This window comes from Aethalodelphis obliquidens, unplaced genomic scaffold (genome assembly GCF_003676395.1).
Source record: "Aethalodelphis obliquidens isolate GAN/ISIS:26980383/991018 unplaced genomic scaffold, ASM367639v1 scaffold8, whole genome shotgun sequence".
Classification (NCBI taxonomy): Eukaryota; Metazoa; Chordata; class Mammalia; order Artiodactyla; family Delphinidae; genus Aethalodelphis; species Aethalodelphis obliquidens.
This window is the reverse complement of record NW_020837952.1, coordinates 18450353-18469293: the sequence shown is the minus strand read 5'-3', so window position 1 is coordinate 18469293 and position 18941 is coordinate 18450353. Positions and strand designations below refer to the sequence as shown.

At 32.0% G+C, this 18941-nt stretch overlaps 1 protein-coding gene across 8 annotated transcripts in view; it reads right to left on the bottom strand.

Annotated features, from left to right (window-relative positions):
- Positions 1–1648: 1648 nt before the first annotated feature.
- The window catches only part of CNOT2 (CCR4-NOT transcription complex subunit 2), a 112458-nt gene continuing 95165 nt past the window's right edge, over positions 1649–18941 (bottom strand). For 7 of the 8 annotated variants that reach the window (XM_027107007.1, XM_027107003.1, XM_027107002.1 and 4 more), the window contains 8 exons: positions 17632–17756; positions 16494–16614; positions 16244–16400; positions 13751–13812; positions 13612–13661; positions 11663–11763; positions 9946–10090; positions 1649–4040 (listed from right to left, as the gene is read on the bottom strand). In XM_027107007.1, coding sequence (XP_026962808.1) covers positions 3954–4040; positions 9946–10090; positions 11663–11763; positions 13612–13661; positions 13751–13812; positions 16244–16400; positions 16494–16614; positions 17632–17756 — 848 coding nt within the window. In that variant the 3' untranslated portion in view covers positions 1649–3953. The remainder of the gene's footprint in view (positions 4041–9945; positions 10091–11662; positions 11764–13611; positions 13662–13750; positions 13813–16243; positions 16401–16493; positions 16615–17631; positions 17757–18941) is intronic. The other variant, XM_027107008.1, reaches the window with a different exon arrangement.

Sequence of the window (18941 nt, the reverse complement as noted above, 5' to 3'; positions counted from 1 at the left end):
ATAGTTCTGCCCTTCAGTTACACAAATGAAATATGTCTTTCACTGACAGCTCTTGAGTTTGATACTTGAAGACAGATACTGTTTCCAAAGTTCATTCTCTAATGCTAAACATTCCTTCTTCCTGTTTTTTTTTTTTTTTAATGATATTTTGGGGATACTCAAAAACCTACCTCATGATGCTATGCTGAAGACAGATGTATTAATGCATGTGAAACACTTAGTATGTTGCTTGGTAGCTAGAAGGCATCCCACATTCTCTTCTGCCTTCCCCAGTCATGGCAGCTCTTAAAACACAGCAGACTTCCTACCTTGTTCTGAGCACTACTTTTGTTAATGTAGTTGAAGATTACTTCAGTATTTTTGGCAATAAAATCACAATTTACATTGATCTACATATGAACCACTCTTAAGCCATGGTATATTCCACCATCCTTTAAGAAAACAAAGTGTAAAACTAAGTAATTATCCTGGTGCAATATATCCTATTTGATGTAACTTAAAAAAAAAAATTACTGGGTTAGATTTAGATTCCAATTTTGACTTTTAATGTGTTTATTTGCTTCATCTCCTAGATCTGTCATTTATTCATGGTATGATATAATTCATCAGTAACACTAGCAGCAAGGAGAAAACCTTGTGACATGCCTTTAGGATCTAGGTTTTAAAGACAATTATGTCTGGCTTATCTTATTTTTCCAGAGACTTGTTTTAACAGAACCAGTTACTAAGTATTCCTATATCTTCTTTGTTAACTACACAAACCATAGTTAAGAGAGAACGTTAAAGACAGACATTCCCTTTCTTTACACACATGCACATTTAGGTTTTCAGCAACTTTTTTGCAAAATTGATGCTATTAACCAAATTTAAGTTAAAATAAGTGCAGCCATGCTCAGATGCCAAAGAATGGAAGATCTATGGTTTTGGAATGAAGGAGGATTCAGAGGAAGGATCAGTTAGAAAGGGTAGAGTGGGAAAAATTTGAAAGTTTTGAAAATTAATTGAAAATACTTAAAAAAGATTCTCTTGAAAATGGAACTACAGCAAAAAAGTTATTTCAAAGCCAACTGCTTTAATCTGTGCATTTTATTTTCAAATTAAAATTATCAATTTATACCATTCAATCAACATGTATTTACCAAGCACCTACTGTGTCCCCAGTTCAGTGGCAAAAAGGAAAAGACCAGTTAAATGGTTTATATACTGTAAGAATTTAAATAAATTTTCAGTCCTTAATTAAAATTTGTTGTATCTAAGGAAAACTATCTGTGCAATGAAAAATCCCTGTAGATGGAGTTTGTTATAGTATCACCACAAGAAGCATAAAATATATTTGAAACTAAACAGCTGAAAGGCCTTTCCTTTGCAACTAAATAGCTTTTGTTTCCAGAAAGCCAATTATAGTATAATCACAAAAATTATTTAACATAATGTACATGACACTAGTTATATAGGGAAAAATTAAGATAATTAAATCTAAGAAAGAAAATTTGAAATATTAGTTTATGTCAACTTCTGTACATGTACAATATGACCACAAGTTATAAAACCAAGGAATATAACAGTGTGTTATATTAAAGAGTTTAATATCATATTTTAAAGATTTCAAATCGAATTTTAATACTTGGATTTGGAGTCAAGAACATGGTAATTTCTGACAATTTTATTAACAAGTTATAAAAAGTTGGTTTACATGTAAGAGTTTTCTCATTTTGATGATTCAGGGTAAATAGAATTCAGAAAACTGGAAAAATGTGCACTTAAAACTTTTCATATGGCAGTTAAAGCAAACAGCTAGAGGCCAGACAACAAACCACTTGAGCTGTTTTGTTTTTGAGTCATTCACACAGTACCTACCAGTCATGATGGTGGTGACACTTTATACTGTTATGTTTATACTCATAAGAATAAAGATCCCCTTCCATTTTCTTTTTTCTTTCCAGCTGTTTCTTATGATTATGTAGGAAAAGTTACATTTTACAAAGTAAATTATTATGAAAAAATGTAACCTCTTTTTAAGAAATCGATTTCTGGATTTAACAGATGTCAAATTACATATGTGTTCTGTGAAGTTTTTTTGCACAAAAGTTAAACTAGAATACATAAGTTCCATTTTCCTACAGAAGAGATGCTTTGTTTAAATCTAAAGATTAAAAAATCCTGATATTTTTATGTCAGTTTCTCATATCTCAAAATATATAGAAAAAGGTAAATCTTAAGTCATTTTATATTCCTGATATGCAAATACAGCAAGGTCATAAATGTTTCATTTTCAAACATGATTTGGTACATGTCAACAAACTTCCATTCTTCATAGAAAAATACGTTAAAAATGAAAATTTAAAGAATCAACACTTTTTTTTTAACTTCTATCTCTAGTTCTGCTTTCATAGCTTCAGCCTTCAAACATTTTTAAATATAGTATCTGTAGATGGAAAAGAATCCATCAACTTGCATGTGAAATAACCAGGCGATCAAATTGAAGGGGAAGTCTACCCCACTCCTCCTCTTTGGCTTACCTTAATTTGCACATTACTTCTTTAAGATATATCTCAAAGGTCTAACAAGAAATATCTTATACACTTCTCACAAAAGCAGAGTATTTTGATTGGGTCTCAAGAGTGTTCAGGAAGTTTTATTTCTAGTGCTGCCATTATTCATTTAAAAAATAGTTTTCTCTGTTCTGAACTTGGTTAATACTAAGAATGTCTACATTTTTAACCTACAAGTGAAACGGTATATGGTTCCATTAAATAAGCTGTCAAAAGCTGGAAAAAAAAGACTATGTTTTAAATTGTTTAGTCACACCGTTCAGTTGTAAAACTTTAGGTTGTTTTTCCTGTTTTTCCTGTTGAAGAAATAATTTCACAATTTCAAATCAAAGTCAACACTGCAGTGAGGAGAGCTTTTCTACTTTATTACAAAGAGAAGAAGCCTTTATGTGGTCAGAAAATACAAGATTGATCTTTTTTTCTCTTCCTATGAAACGCTGCTGTTCAAACAGCCAGAGTGAATTGTCTCAGTTCACTTCTTTAAGTCCCATCACATTCACTTGGGTATGGATGTCCTTGGCTGCTGAAAATCTGGCCCTTTAGTGCACAGGGCGACAAAGTCCCCTGACCAGCAGTTCCAGAATGTCCCATTTTCATATATTGCATCCATGCACACCTCCTAAAAATGAGGTACAGCAGGGCAAACATTTTCCAAAATAGATGTCATATATATAATATATACACATTCGTACATACATACCTTTATTCATGTGATGTCCAAAAATTTAAAAAAAATGTACACATTTATTACAAAATCGTAACAAAGACTGGACAGTGTTTTGCTCATTCTGGAAAGATGAAGCTCAGTAATAACACAACCCTGGAAACCATCCAGAGATTGTGGCAATATCTTTCTTCTAAACAGTCATATATTCTTGCGTTAAGCTTGGCGAAACTGCCTTTCAAAAACAGAAGGGGAAGTAAAATGAAGGAAGCAGACCTTGCTCATCTTTCCAAATGAAATACGAGAAGGATCTTCACATAAAAATGCACAAACATTTGTTATTTTATTACCAATAGTGCTACAATGAACAATGCAAATTTTGTGGTCTAATTCTGTTGAGTCTTTTGTGGGTTTTCTTTTTTACATTTTAGAAACTAAATGGTAAACTTCTTTCAGTGTACTTGCTTGTCTTTACAGACCCAAGTCTGTCTGCTGGCAAAAAAGAAAATAAATGAAAAAATTCAGACCCTGCTCGAACTAGAGAAAAACAAATTACAAATTTAGTTGTTGGGCAGCACATAATTAGTAAGGCAGGACCTCAAATGGTGACCCTTTGCGTAAGCCAATTGCCAGATCCTCAAGGAATTAAAACCAGGGTGCCTGAGCCACATCAGTTCTGCAGTTATGTTGAGTATTGTGCTGAGACAGCCATACCCCAAGAAAAGGGAAGTCTTTTTTTAGAAGGCTTGCTGAGCAGGGTTGTAGTTGAAGGTGGATGGCAGGTGAGGCCGTTCTTCTAATTTGTCATATTCCAGATGGAACTCCTATAAAACCAAATTTAAAAATTTAGATGATTTCCTTTCGTTTGATCTCACATTTTTGTCAAAATATATTTACTATATGAACAAATAAAATAACTACAGGTATGAGAACGAACAGAGATATTAACTTTTTCCCGCTAAGTAAAATATAGCTTGAAGAAAAATAATATGCTGTAGTTTCTATCTGATAAGTACAAAAATGTAGACTTTCTGCATAAAAGCCAGAGACTAGTCATGAACATTTACTTTATGACACAAATTCTATGCATTTTTTTGCTCAAAAATAAAAGTTTGAAGGGAGAAATTACTATATCACTAATAAAAAGCATTGAAAATTATAGGATATTTAAAGTAAAGCTACCTTCAATGAAGTATAAAACTTAAAACTTTACTTTTTTTTCCATGAAAAAAGTTTAGAAATAAAGGCTTTTCCAATTTGTCTTATCACATGTTTTTTTTAAAAAAAGCAAATAAAGTTACTCTAAACTTGCTATCTTGGGAAAACAATGAACTTAAAACTCACACATCTCCAGACTTCCCATTTCACAAACCCAAAAACCCTGAAAAGATGTAACTGCCACCCCAAACTAGACAGTGGTTTTGCTGTAGGCACATCTGAAGATGAACTATATAGCTCATTTTAATTAAACTTTCAAAACACTACATGAATTTTAAAATTTAAGAATGGTGAAGCAAATTCTTCATGATACTCCAAGATCAAGAGGTACAGAATATGACTTTGTACATTAAAAAAAAGCAAACCAAAAACATACCTTTTTAAATCCAAAACCTAGAGGTTCGAAAATTATTAATTCTACAACCTGAATTCAAGGAGCACAAACTATCTCAGTTAATCCCATTTAAAACACTATGAACCATAATATGTATTATGTACTAAAGAAAGCCAACAAGTAATGTTAGTACCATGGCTTAACATATTTCACCTTATCTGTCTTATTTCAAATTAATCCCACAGCAGATGTTTCCATTATTAAATTAAGTGAAAATTTCATTATTAAATTAAAATGAAAACCTAGGTCATGATTAAATTTTGAGATATAAAACCAAGTATTTAGAATTTAAGGTTATTACAATAACAATTACAGAAATAGCAGGTATAATTTATCAGAAGCCTAATATATGTCAAAACTAGAGACAAAGCTAAGTTTATTCTCATCTTTGTAAGTCTGTAAAGTAGATATCGTTATCTTCATATTTGCACTGGAGGAAAATGAGGCTCACAAGTAACTTGCCCAAGTCATACAATAAATGGCAGATCTAGGATTAGGATCCAGATCTGTAGTACACCAAAGCACATGATTTTTCTAGTATAACACATTATTTTTAATATTTTTAGCCCAAGATCCAAAACCAAAACTACTTAATTACACCCCTATCCATAAATAATGTTGAAAAAATTCAGTCCACTGACAAATGTTGATAAAGAAGGCACCCTGTGATGACTTTTAAAAAGTTCACTTCAGAGTTAACTAAGGCACAGAGCTTCTTTGCTTATCAGTAAAAACTAGCAAACACCAGAATCACCATCACAATCACCACAGCCTTCTTAATGCATTGTGCAGGCACCTCTCCCTCTCTCCCTACTCTGTCCAGGCTTTGAAAGAATTTTATTGCCTGGCTGAAGATAAATATCTATATTAGTGGAGGAAGTATCTTCTTGCTGTAGCATTCTTTTATTAAAATTGGCTAATTTTAGTTCTAAAGTATGTGTAGTTATTGGGTAAAAAGTCTATTTGTAACTGACAAATATACTCCTGACATATACTCCACTAAGTTATATTTATATAAATTAAAATTTTCTTCAATTGTTTTATCCTCATCATTGTGCACTGGTAAACTACACTGTATAATCAGAATTTAAACTAGAGTAACTTCATCAATGCACACATTTCCCCCCGCTACATATTAAAAAAAAAAAAAAAAAAGATCAGTTTAAACCTAGGGACCATAAATATTTTAATATTATAATTAAGAAAATCTCAGACCTTATATATCAGATTCAGAATCAAATTTTGTCTCCCATTTTTTTAAATCATTTTTTTCTCTTCTATGTCTTCTTAAAAGACATAAAGCTTACAATCTCTTTGTTCCCTAACTGATTAACTGATAGTATCTTTTTTATATGTTTATGTTATATGTACACACACAACACATACCACACACACACACCTTTGTAAAATCTGTAGGGGCAAGAAGTGTGTCTGTTTTGTTTATCACTACCTACTACTGAGAATACTACTGAGCTTCCAGGCTCCCAGAGGATGTGTAATTAATGGCTGATGAATCAATGAACCCAAGTTTTCTTCATTTGTTTTAGGAACAGAACACTTAAATTTTTTAAATATTCCAAGATCAGGTATTAGAAGTTCTATGTATATATTTGCTTTAATGGAGAAAAGATTTTTAGATTACAGTTTAATCGTTTAAAGGCTAGAAAGAGTTCTAGGTATAAAAAAATCACATTTATAGCAGGTTATGATATGATAAAGAATCCTAAGCATTAAAAATCCTATTCAGTGCTGGACCCACAAGGTGAAGTCAGACTGAAAGAGTTCTGAAACTTTTAAGTCTTTAGTTTGAGAAAGCTATTGATAATGGGGGGGGGGGGCTTCCATCACCTAAAAATTCTCTGTGGATAAAATTATTTTAAAAATCTTACTCATTGAGACTATATATAACAAATTTTTAAATTAATGGGACAGTGAATTATTCTAGCTAAATTAAATATAGGATAGACGACATAGTCTGCTGACAAATCAAGATTATCTAAAAGAGAATAAGCAAATACAGTGTCAAAATTTTTATGTACATACAGGAAATTCTTTATATAAATAATGGGCTGAATCCTAGAACTCACAGAATTTTTAGGGGATAAGGAATACTTCTGATTTAAATAATCTAATCCCTTACTTAAAATTACACTTCTTCAATTCTCTGAAAATATTAAGTTATTTGCAAAAGTGAAAGAAAGAACCTCATAGAAGTGAGATTAAAGACCTGATTATGGTCTAGATCAGTTCAATACTTTTCAATGATACCATGATAACATCAAGTTATTACTTATAATACTAATTCATACTGAAGGCTTCTTATGAGTTGAAGCTATTAAATGCATGTTCTTTACCTGTGAATAATAAACCACAACCACTTTACAGATGGGGACTTTGACTTGGGACATGGCACGTCAATGGATTTTCTGTAGTTTGATGAAGTCTGTTAATAAATATACTATGGAACTAAATTTCTTAATTCCTAATCCAATTTCTGGAAAAACACTGAAAACATCCTTAAAAAACAAAACAAACAAAAACTCAGAAGCCTTTGTGAAAAGTTTATTCTGTGAATATAACACAACTTAAAAGTTTTAAGTCCATGAATTCTTTAAATATAATCAAAAGAAGTGAGCTGCATATTAATACTTGACAGAAACCAATATTTCTGCTTGCTTTCATCACTATGAAATGTTTGCTTTCATCACTATGAAGATAATTTTGTTGAAGAGTATCAGCACAAGTGGCCAGTAAATTACCTTAAGATTTTTCAAAAATAGTTTAATAATAATATTTCTCAAATTTTATTTTCCAACTTCATAGCTAAAAATTTTAAAGGTAAAAGTTAAGACAAAAGCTCAACTGTACATAGGAGAGATCAGATAAAATTAGGTAAAATTATTACTTTATGCACACACACACACACACACACACACAAATAATTTTCTTTAACATGACATTTACCTGACTGAGGAATTGCTTTTGTGGGAAATTAGGGGCCTTATTAATGTTCAAGTTGTTTCTGAATATTAATTTTATGGGGAGAACTTAGTTCTGGGAAATTGATTTTTTTCACTTAAGTTGATTTCTTCACAGATACCAAACTAAAATTCAACTAAAATTACACATCTATCTATTATTGCAAATACCTATTTCTTTTTGTACATATGTTTGGAATAATTTATGATGATATTGAGCAAAAAGCTTCAACTGAATAGAGAAAATTTCAGTCATTTACTATTAGAATTTTTCCCTTCCAAAGATACTCTTTCTCTCCTGAAGAACCAGGTTCTCAAACTATGAAGCCAAAGACCAACAATGATCACTGGCATCACTTGGGAAGTTGCTAGCCAATGAAAATCCTCAAGTCCCATCCACAGACTTGCTGAACCAGAAACAATGCAGATATGACCCAGCAGGTTGTGTTTTAACATGGCCTCCAGGTAATTCTGATGCAAGCTAAGGTTTGAGAACCACTGACCTAACCTAACAATAATCAGAATTTTTCCATCTTGGAAGAACAGTAACAAGCTGTAATAATAATGATGATAAAAACAACAGCAACAAACTACCACAACTACTCTCCTATATCAAATACCCAATATATGCCAAGCACTGTACTCAGTGTATATGTGTGCCTGTGTAATATCAATTAAGCTACATGATAAATCAGGAGGCAAAAATCATTTTGACTTAAAAGATAAGGAAGCAGACATGGAAAGGAAACTTATACAAGGTCAAAGTATGAATAGCAGAAACAGGAGTTAATTTCAAATCCTGATACAAAAAACTAAGGTTTTCTACTTCACTACACTTCTTAAAGAACAGGTAACATACACAATGTCCTGTATATTATTTGTAATTAATTACTTATTACTTATTTCATGGATCTACCTTTTAAAGTCAAGACATGCATATTAATTAGAATTGTTAAAATAACTCAAATACAGTGTAGGGTGGTATACAGATTTGGTCTGAGAAGCAATAACATTTACCATTAGAGAAACATGCAAAGGTAGTAATAAAAAAAGATTTAACCTTTTGTATGTGTCTTCTTTGGGTGTTTTTGTTGGGCTCATCCCTTCTATTTCATGTTTTATATGAAGTCTTCTTGTGATGTAAAATTTTGTAATAATTATCTGGTAAGCATTTTACACTATCTTTTTAAAATGTTTTACTCTTTTATCAGTTTAGTAAAGCTGATTAAAAAAAAACAAAAACCCCAAGCCAACAACTAAAAAATTACCCAATGAACTGTCAAGAAATATTTTTTTTCTGTTTAAACTTAATAAAACCAACAAAACTAACTCTTTAGTTTTTAATCCTAAGACCTATCAATGGAAAAGGCATTCAGAGAAATCCTGGAGTTATGAAATCTATGTGAGCTATATTTTCTTCTAGGTAGACTAAGTACATACATAAGGAACTAAACACAAATGTGTAATATGCTATGACACTGATGCAAACTGTTCACATGGGACAGTTAGAAAGGTGTTTTTGTAAGGAAAATTTGCAAACCAAAACAACTTTTTCCACTGGCCTCTTTCCCCAGATATTCAGCATACTAGTCAAAGGAACAATCATGATTAATGCTTGTGATTTTCTTTCTTTATATCACTTGCAAATAAAAACTCAAGCACATTTCCTGCGAAGAGGGCAAGTGTTTAAAAAGCCTATATACTGGTTTTATATGAAAAAATATATATATTACATAAAAAATATATAAAAATATATTTATACTGGTTTTAGGACAAATCTCATATTTGCTTAAAGTAATAATAATATAAGAATACATGACCGGGATTGCAAGAGGGTATCTTTATTTTACAACTGAGTAGACACAAAAATATTTCAAGTGTTACCAAGGCTTGTGAAAAATTACAAAATTTCTTACCAAATTCAATCATTTTCCTAAACTACAGGTAAAATGAGCTGTTTCCAGATACTCTCCTAGAGTTTAAATCAAGCCAAGGAGGTGGAGACCTTTTAAAAGACTCAGCAAATATCTGGCACATTATTGAAATGGATGTACTGGTACATATAAACAGATAAAAGAGGACACTTCTTTTTAAAATCTAGATTTATAGTTACACATTTGCACATGGAAAAAAATATACCTTAGCTACTTTCCTCCAGTTAAGACAGTCAAAGAAGTAATATGTTCCCCTCTCATATGTATTGGTTTTCATTGTTGGCTCCATGCCTGGTGCCCTGGTAATCCATACTCGTTCTTCTTTGTGGTATCTCCAATCACGGTTAAAACTTCAATTTTTAAGAGAAAAAGACAATTAATTTTTTCCTGTGGCTCACATCAAACATTTTCTACATTTTGTAAAACATTTTTTCAGAAAATAGTCACACATAAAATACATAAATATTGATGCTTCTTTTCCCTGATTTTTATTGTTATTAAATACAACCTAGTAAAATAAACATAGGAAAAGACTTTAATTTGCCCAAAAACCACACTCTTTAATTAACACACACATCTTTATTTAACTGAAGAATTTTTTTATGCAAACAAAACGAGATCTTAAAAGCTCTATGAGCAATGTGATAAAAACTTTGGCAGACCAAAGATCACTGTGTTCCAGAAACTTCACTCCTTTCTCGTTCTTCTTAATATTCAATAGAAATTAAGATACCTATTAAAACAAACAAAACCCCCAACTATTTGTATTATTTTGTAAGAAACTAAATACAAAGCCTATTTGAATTAACTACATAAATTCACATAAAATTTGTAACTATGCTGAAAAACCTCCATGCAAATACCTCCCTATCAATACAACGAGGGGTTATTTTAGACATATATTTTATTTTAGACATATATTTTATATATTTATATATTTTTAGTCATAAATAAGATATGAGACAGAACTGCCAGTGATGAATGAATGAATGACTGATGAATTTATTTACTTATGAATAAATTAAAACGAACAGGTAACAATTGCTATCTTACAAAAAATGAGGGAAAACATGGAAAAAAACATTCTCAGTTGAGAAATAAAAAAACAATTTATTATCAACACAGTGAATTTTACATTTTAAAGTATCTGATCCAAGGCCATTTATAGAAATGCTATTAGGAATATTATAAAATACTTATTAAATCTATAAAAAGGTCTCCCAATCATTACATCGTAAGTTTTTAGTAACAATTCACTCTACAGTAAACATGATTAATAGAATAGTCTATTGGTAACAAAATGTTACCACCTGGACATATAAAAAATGACACAAAGTTTTTATTCTCAGAGCATTAGGTAAAAACAAAAATGCTCAGAAAAACAATGTATTCAATGGACCAATTTCTTAAGACTTAATTTATTTAAGTTGGCCAATAGGCTTCTGATAATGAATGTGGACCTTATCAATATTTCAAAATACACAAGAAATATGCACAGTGCCTTGCCCATACAATGTTTAATAAATATTTCTTAAATGATGAAATTCACTGTCATTAACATATGTGGTTCCACAAGGAGTAAGATGAACCACAGGTATGAACCACACCTCATACTTCATATTTATAAAAATTAGATTCATCATACCCATGAATCAAATTGATTCTGTCTTCTTATACATTTACAGTTATTTAAATTTGAAATTGTTTTTATGTATACAGTGATTATGAAGACATGGTAATATAAGGTTTCAATCTAAATTAATTTTTACTAAATATAAAAAACTTAGATTTCTTGATGAAGAAATAGTTCCACTTTAAAAACAAAGACAAAAACTACAGCCACCATCATTTTAAAAAAGAAGTTTTTAGAATAAACAATATCCACTATAATACAAAAGTTTTTAAAAATACTTTGAACATACAGCTCTACTGCAGCTAAAAGTTGTAATACGTCTCCTCCATTCATGTAATAGAGATAGAAGAGAAGGTCTTCTCCGTATCGACCAAGTTTTATTGCAGCCAGCTGGAAAAGAAATAAAATTATTCTGAAATGTAAAATGAACTTGAAAATCCTAACATATAATTGATTGCACTAAAGTAAAAATGGAAAGATAAAACAGAAACCCCTCTTTGTAGCAGACAACTGTTATTACATGATTACAGAGGTATAGTTATATAATTCTAAAGGGAAGTTTTATCATTTAAATGACTAAAGTCATTTAATAATTATTTCTGATACATTTATTTTAGGTACTAATAGGGGAAAAACGCTAAATAAAAACTTCTAAGCAAGACCTAACACTGTTTTACTCGAGGTGTTTATTAATACTCAACGTGGCAATAGTGGAACACTGTGCTGCTCAGAAATGCAGGACTTACATTCAAGTCTTAGTTTCATTCCTGACTAATATGACCATATCCAAGTTATTTAATGTCTCTGAACTTTCAGTTATAAAATGTAGTCAATGATACCTATAAGGATTACTAAAAATGTAAATGAAATTAAGTGACAATGTGAATGCACCTTCTGTAGAGTGCCTCACAGAAGACTTAAAAGAAATAGTAACTGAATCTACATCTGACAGTGATTCACAAATCGATCATGTATTTTTAACAAATCACAGTTAAGTACAAAAATCATAAAGGGATAGTTCTTTGTTTAAATGGATGATGAAAAGATGACTGCTTTACATGTCGCTCCATAAAGTAGAAACATAACTGCCTACCAAACTATCAAACACAAGTTCAATAGTCTCAAATTCTCACAGTAAGACAAATCTTTATTAAAAGCTCACTGAAATGAAAACATTCTTCTCTTTACCTAGTCCTGTAACTAAATGTTTAACTGTTGTTACACACTCTCTGAATGTTACTTTTCTCTCCATTCATATTATCCCCATTCAGGCAGCAGTCTTGAATGTGACAAATTCTCCTAAATTATTTCTTAAGCTGGCATAAGAAAAGGTTCTGGAACCCTCAGATAATTGGAGCAAAAAATGAGTGCTATAGTGGAGGTGGCAGCAAATCATACAGTCCACAGACAGAAAAAACTAGCTCTATCTCGTACTTCTTGTCTTCCATCTACTCAAGTATTAAAAGACATGTTGAGAAATACGTGTATCTCTTTAGTTGCCTGTCCACAACATCAACAACCGTTTGGCTACACAACTGCATGGCACAGACGCAGAACGCTGTCATTTATATATATTTATATTACACATATTTATGCACGTAAGTATAACACAAATATATCATTTTTAACAAACTGTATCTATCCTTTCACATAACCAAAATCTAGATACCATTCTAACAAAATTGAACTCTCAGTGCTTTACCCTAAAGCAAAGGTGTTATTTTCTTTCTCAGGAAAAAGAAAAAAAAAAAAAAAGATTAAAGTTCTAATCTGTTAATATTATTTTATAACTAGAAATTCAGGTAATGAAAACATAGAAAAAGATTACATAAAAAAGTCAAAGATTACAGTTTTAAAAAATATATTTTTTCATTAAAAACATTTTATCTGTAAACATAAAATGAGAATATCAGAAGGAAATTCATCAAATTTTCCAAGTTACTTTATTCCCATCAACTGTGGTTATGATTGTACCCTGTTACTAATAACTATAAGAAAGATTTTACTGGTCCTAACATTGTTTTTAAAATATTTTTAAAATATAACCCAGACCTCATCAAAACACAGGATTATAAACAAAAATAGAAATTAAACTATTACATATAACTGAATGGACATACAAAAGCATACCCCTGAGACCACTGTTAAATATTTCAAAAATATTATGCTGTCTGAACTGCAAAACAGCACCTGAAAATAGATAAGTTCATGCTGAGTAGAATAATAAACTACACTCACCTTATCCCTAATGTGAATGTTCGTTAAGTACTCAGATGGAACATGGAAGTCTGGATAATAAAATGAAAAAAGCCTTATTAACTGATTCTCAGTTACAAGTATATTTTTTAAAGGTCTGAACAAAAATAGATTCTCCTACCTATGTCTTGAGGTCGACAAGGTGAAGATGCCCAGGGTGATGCAAATTTGGGGTAGAGATTTCTGAATGAAGGAGAAAAAAACCATTCTGAAGTCCAAAGTAGGAAAAGAGATTTCTAATTTTATTTCAGCAAATCAGGAAAAACAACGACTTCAAATGTAAAATGAGCATCTTTAAATTACTAATATCTTTTCTTGGTTTTACTATGACTTATACAGCAGGAAACTGAAACAAGGTTAAAAATACATACATACACACACATATCTGTATATGAATTATTACTTCAACTCAGAATGCTTTAAATTCATTAATACAATGAATTAAAGTACAATTACTTTCCCATTTATATGGCCAGAGGAAAAATATCAGCAATTATTAAAAACCAAAGCTCAAATTCAGCAAACATTTACTGAGTGTCTATTATTATATGCCTGGCACTAGCATGCTTATACATCAGCAAACATAACAAAGATCACTGATAACGTGAAACTTACTTTCTGGTTGAAGATGGTGGATTGGGAGGGAGGCACACAAAAACAATTTACGTAATACATAAATAATATTCCATGTTAGTGGTGGGGTAGGGAGGGAAGATTAGTTGCATAATTAAATAGGGCAGTCAGGTTAGGGCACATTTAGAAGGTCACGTTTGAACAAAGATTTGAAGGATATGAGGGAGATAACCATATCTGTTATCTGGTAGAAAACTACCGTAGTCAGAGGGAACTGCTAGAGCAACTAATGCAGAGTTATGACTGATATGTCTGACGTACAGCAAGAAGGCCAGTGAAACTGGAATAGGGTGAACAAAGGGAGAAGCTGTTAAGGTGTAGGTAGAGGAGAGACACAGATCATGCCCGTACAGATTAGTAGGCCTATCAAGATTTTGGGTTTTTAATCATAATAAAACTGCAAAACCTAACTGTGTATTGAGCAGAGAATGAACTTATTCAAAAAGGATTGTCCTGGCTGTCATATGAACAAAAGATTATAAGCGGCAAAGGGAGAATCAGGGACACCTGATTGGCTAATGGACTAATCCAAGCAAGAGAATATGGTGATTCAAACCAGGGTGGAAGCAGTTAAAGGTAGTGAGAAACAGGGAATTCCCTGGCAGTCCAGTGGTCAGGACTTGGTGCTCTCACTGCCGGGGCCCTCAGGTTCGATCCTTGGTGGGGAACTAAGATCCCACAAGCTGTGAAGTACAGCCAAAAAAAAAAAAAAAAAAAAAAAAAGTGAGAAATAATGTAGCACTGAATAGGAGATACAAAAATGGCTCTCCTGAGGAGTTTTGCTACAAAGGAGAATAAAGAAATTGGGGTGTGGGGGGGCAATAACTTATAGAATAAGGTGGATCAAGAGAAGGCATCTGTTAACATGGAAGAAGTAACAGCGTATTTGTATGCTGATGGAAATGATGCAACAAAGTGCAAAAAATTGTTAGATCCATATCTTTGAGTTTTCAAAGGTTTTAGGTAGAAAGCATGAATCAGCTATGGCAACAGGGTGGAAGACAAGAGTAAGGTAGGTGCAGATGGTTGTAGGTGACTGATTTCGTGGCAGGACTACACTGACACTCTTCTGATTGCTTCCTTCGTTCTTAGTAAAGTAGAAATAAAAAGCAAGGTCACCAACTGACACTAAGCACAGGGGGAAAGGTATTAGAGGTTTGAAGAGGCAAGTGTAAAACAGTTGCACAAGAGAACAAAAGAATGAATGGAGTAGGCATGCCAGCTTGATTACGGCTGGCAGAATTAAGGGCTCATTCTTGAGGTTCCTGGCCATGAATCTGAAGTGAGACCAGGCAGTGAAGTTGTGTATTTTTCTCTAGCCAGGCTTAGTAGCACAGGTCAAGAGTGGAACAGGCAGATATAACCAGGGTTGTAGTTTTTGCCATGCAAGTATGACAAAGCAAGAGAGGGGCAAAGCAGTCAGGGGTATATGTAAACAAGCAATCATGACTGACCATAGAATTTAACCGGAGAAGAAGTGAATTCATCTAAGGGGAAGAGAGACAGGGATGTTGAGGAACAGTAAAAAGGTACAAGAATCAGTGGGATGAAGGTCCCAATGGAATCTAATTATTACAGGAGTCCGTAGAAGAGGGAGAGAAATGGAAAACAGGAAGTGGCATGGCAGCACAATCTTACAGAGAAACTGAGGTTACCAAAAATGACGAAGTCAAAGGGATGACTAAAGAAGTGAGCAGCTGAGGTATGATGAAGGGTACGATTTTTGGAGAGAAATTCAAGAAGCTGGGATTTCAGGATTTAGGAAAGACCATATATGTGTATACTGAAACTGCTAAATTATAAGAGGAATATTACTATAAAGTGAGAGTGATCCAGGAACTAATATAAGAGGGAATGACCCAAAGAGTCAGCAAATACCAGCAACAATGAGTGGCAGCAGGTGATATAATTTGCAGACATGAAATTAAAAACTGCAGGGAGGTACTATACACAAATGTAGGGAGAAAAGAAAGAAACTTACTCAGGAGAGTTCAGATTGAGGCCTAATGTTGTTAAGTCACTTCCTAATGCAAGATGTACCATTCCTGGGTCTGTCTCTGCTGCCCTGATAAATGTTAACAGGCCAATCATTCCAAACTGGTCTGTCACCATCCCTTGGGGAATGTTAGTAACCCGACCTGGATAAGAAAAACACAGTCATTTTTATCTTTGAGGAAGAAGTAAAAAAAGTGAATTCTATAATATCTTTGATATATTTTATAGAGTCCCACCATCAGGTAACACCTGGATCCCTTTTTTCTGCTGGTTATTATTTTGTGTTGTTGAACTTTTATCTCCAGGGAATTTGGGTCCATCTGTACTTGAAGTTGTCTTGCCAGATGTATTCAAATTCTAACATGAAAAAAATTAAATGTGACATTAAAATTTGTTATGTGTAAAAATTTCAAGTTCATATACTAGTACTTTTCTATTCATTTTTTATTATATTTAAGTTGGTAGTAAATTATTACCTGTTTTTCAAGTTCTACATGAAATTTTTTGTTTCCACAACTGTGCCATGGTATACAAATAAATCCTGTATTGTACATATTTGAGTACTTAAAGGACAAGAAATATATGGAAAATATTCTTATTTATCTCAGATCTTCAGTCACAGACAAAAAAAGCCTCTCTATGTCAGAACTTTTCATTTTGGGATACTCTTGAGTTACACTCCTCAATACTTTATTAGTATTTTTAGAAGTATATTTTAGAAGTATATTTAGAAGACAAACTAAATATAGTACATTACCTAAAATATCACCATAAAAACCTCCAAGATAAGTTAGAAAATATGAACTTTTTATTTTTTAAATTTTAATTATGAACTTTTAAAATTCATATTTATTTTAATTCTTACCCAATAATCTTCTTTTATCAATTATTTTAACAATATACACTCCCATCACACACACAAAAAGCTATTTTCAGTGAAATGTGGAAGAAATAAACACACTCGTTAAGTCAGAAAGAGGAAGCTGGGTTGGCTGAATCAACACAGGAATAAAAATGTGTATAAAGATTCTTCAAGGAGAAAACTTACTCAAGAAAAACACAGCTCCTTAGAAGGCTATAATATCAAACTTCATGGGATCCAGCTGACAGGGACTACAATAAAAGTCTAAATTAACTCTGAGAAGTTCAACAGAAATTTGCAAACCTATATGAAATAGGGAAAAAAATAGGCTATCTTCTAAGTTATAAAGGTTTTCCACATCTTCAGAAGTTAGGTTATTACAGATATTCAAGATAAACAATTTCATAATAGTACTTAATAAGTCCTTAATATAGTGTACAAAACTGTTAATATAACAGAAATCTGAAGGGAAAAAACTATATAATTCACATACATAATTCTCAGTTACTTACAGATTTACTGTCATCATTACTTGATGTTGGATCTTTATAACTGGAACCAGGTAACGCGGGAAAATCTTCGTTGTGTATTGAGAAGTCCTGGGATTGCTCATTTGCTGGTTTTGTTACCATTCCAACTATGTAATGAAAATAATCCAGAGAATTGCAATTGATATTTATGATATTTTGCTACAAATTATAAAAAGTTAACTTTTCTCACAATAATATACCAAAAGGATTTTTAAATTACGCTATGAATGCAAACTTCAAAAAATTGGTGTTCTGGGTAACAATGAATAACTAAATTCTTATATACTGATTAATAGCTAAATATACAAAATAATACAAGGGAAATAAGTGGTAATCTTATAATTCTAATCTAATGTCATATACAGATGCTGAAAAAACATAGTTTGATATTGGTAGTAATTATGAAAATTTTTGGTTTAAAAACTTGCTTTAAATATTTGACTAGTTATTATAAATACCAGTTAATTGTCAAATACAAATGAACAAAATAAAATTTAAAGAACATGTCAGTATTCTACTTGAAAGTGACTTACAGGGTGAGCAAATTGCAATCAATTATAAAACAACTCCATATTATTTCAGATTTTCTTGGACTCCATGTAATAGATGTAAAACATGCAAGAACTGGTAAGTAATCCTCCCACTATACTTGGCATTAGTCAGGCCCTTATTGGAGAACAATATCCAGTTTGGGGCTCCACAATTCAAGAACGATATGGAGAAACTAGAGGTGGTCCAAGGAGAGCAACGGGAATGATTAAAGGGATGAAAAAATGGACCTATGAGGAAAGGTTAAAAACATTAGAGTCTGAACTGAGAATCAAGTAGCTAGGTACTCAACTTCCAGGGCAGATCATTTTTGTTTTTTTCTGGGGGGGGAAGGCTAATTAGGAAACTTAATGTGTATAATAATAAATTTTTCCCTTCTTCACATGTTGTTATTTGTCTTCATATTTTGAAAGCCACAGAAATCCCTCTTGGTTGAAAATGGGAAAAATAGTTATCTTAGAAAAGTGATGAAATGATCCCTCTAAGTTCATTGTTTCTGCTACTGGTCTGTATCAGATTCTACCAAAAGCAAACAAGTATGTGCAAAGGATAAAAAGAATATGGTTATATTCCTGTTATATAATTTTCATGTCTAGTTCATTCAGCATCTATTAGCCAATCTCTTATTTATTAAAGACAGTGAAAAAGGGTATTAATGGTGACCAAGAGCCTACATAAACTATACATGACCCACGGCAGTTCTCAACAGGAGGTAATTTTTTTCCCCATGAGACATTTGTCAA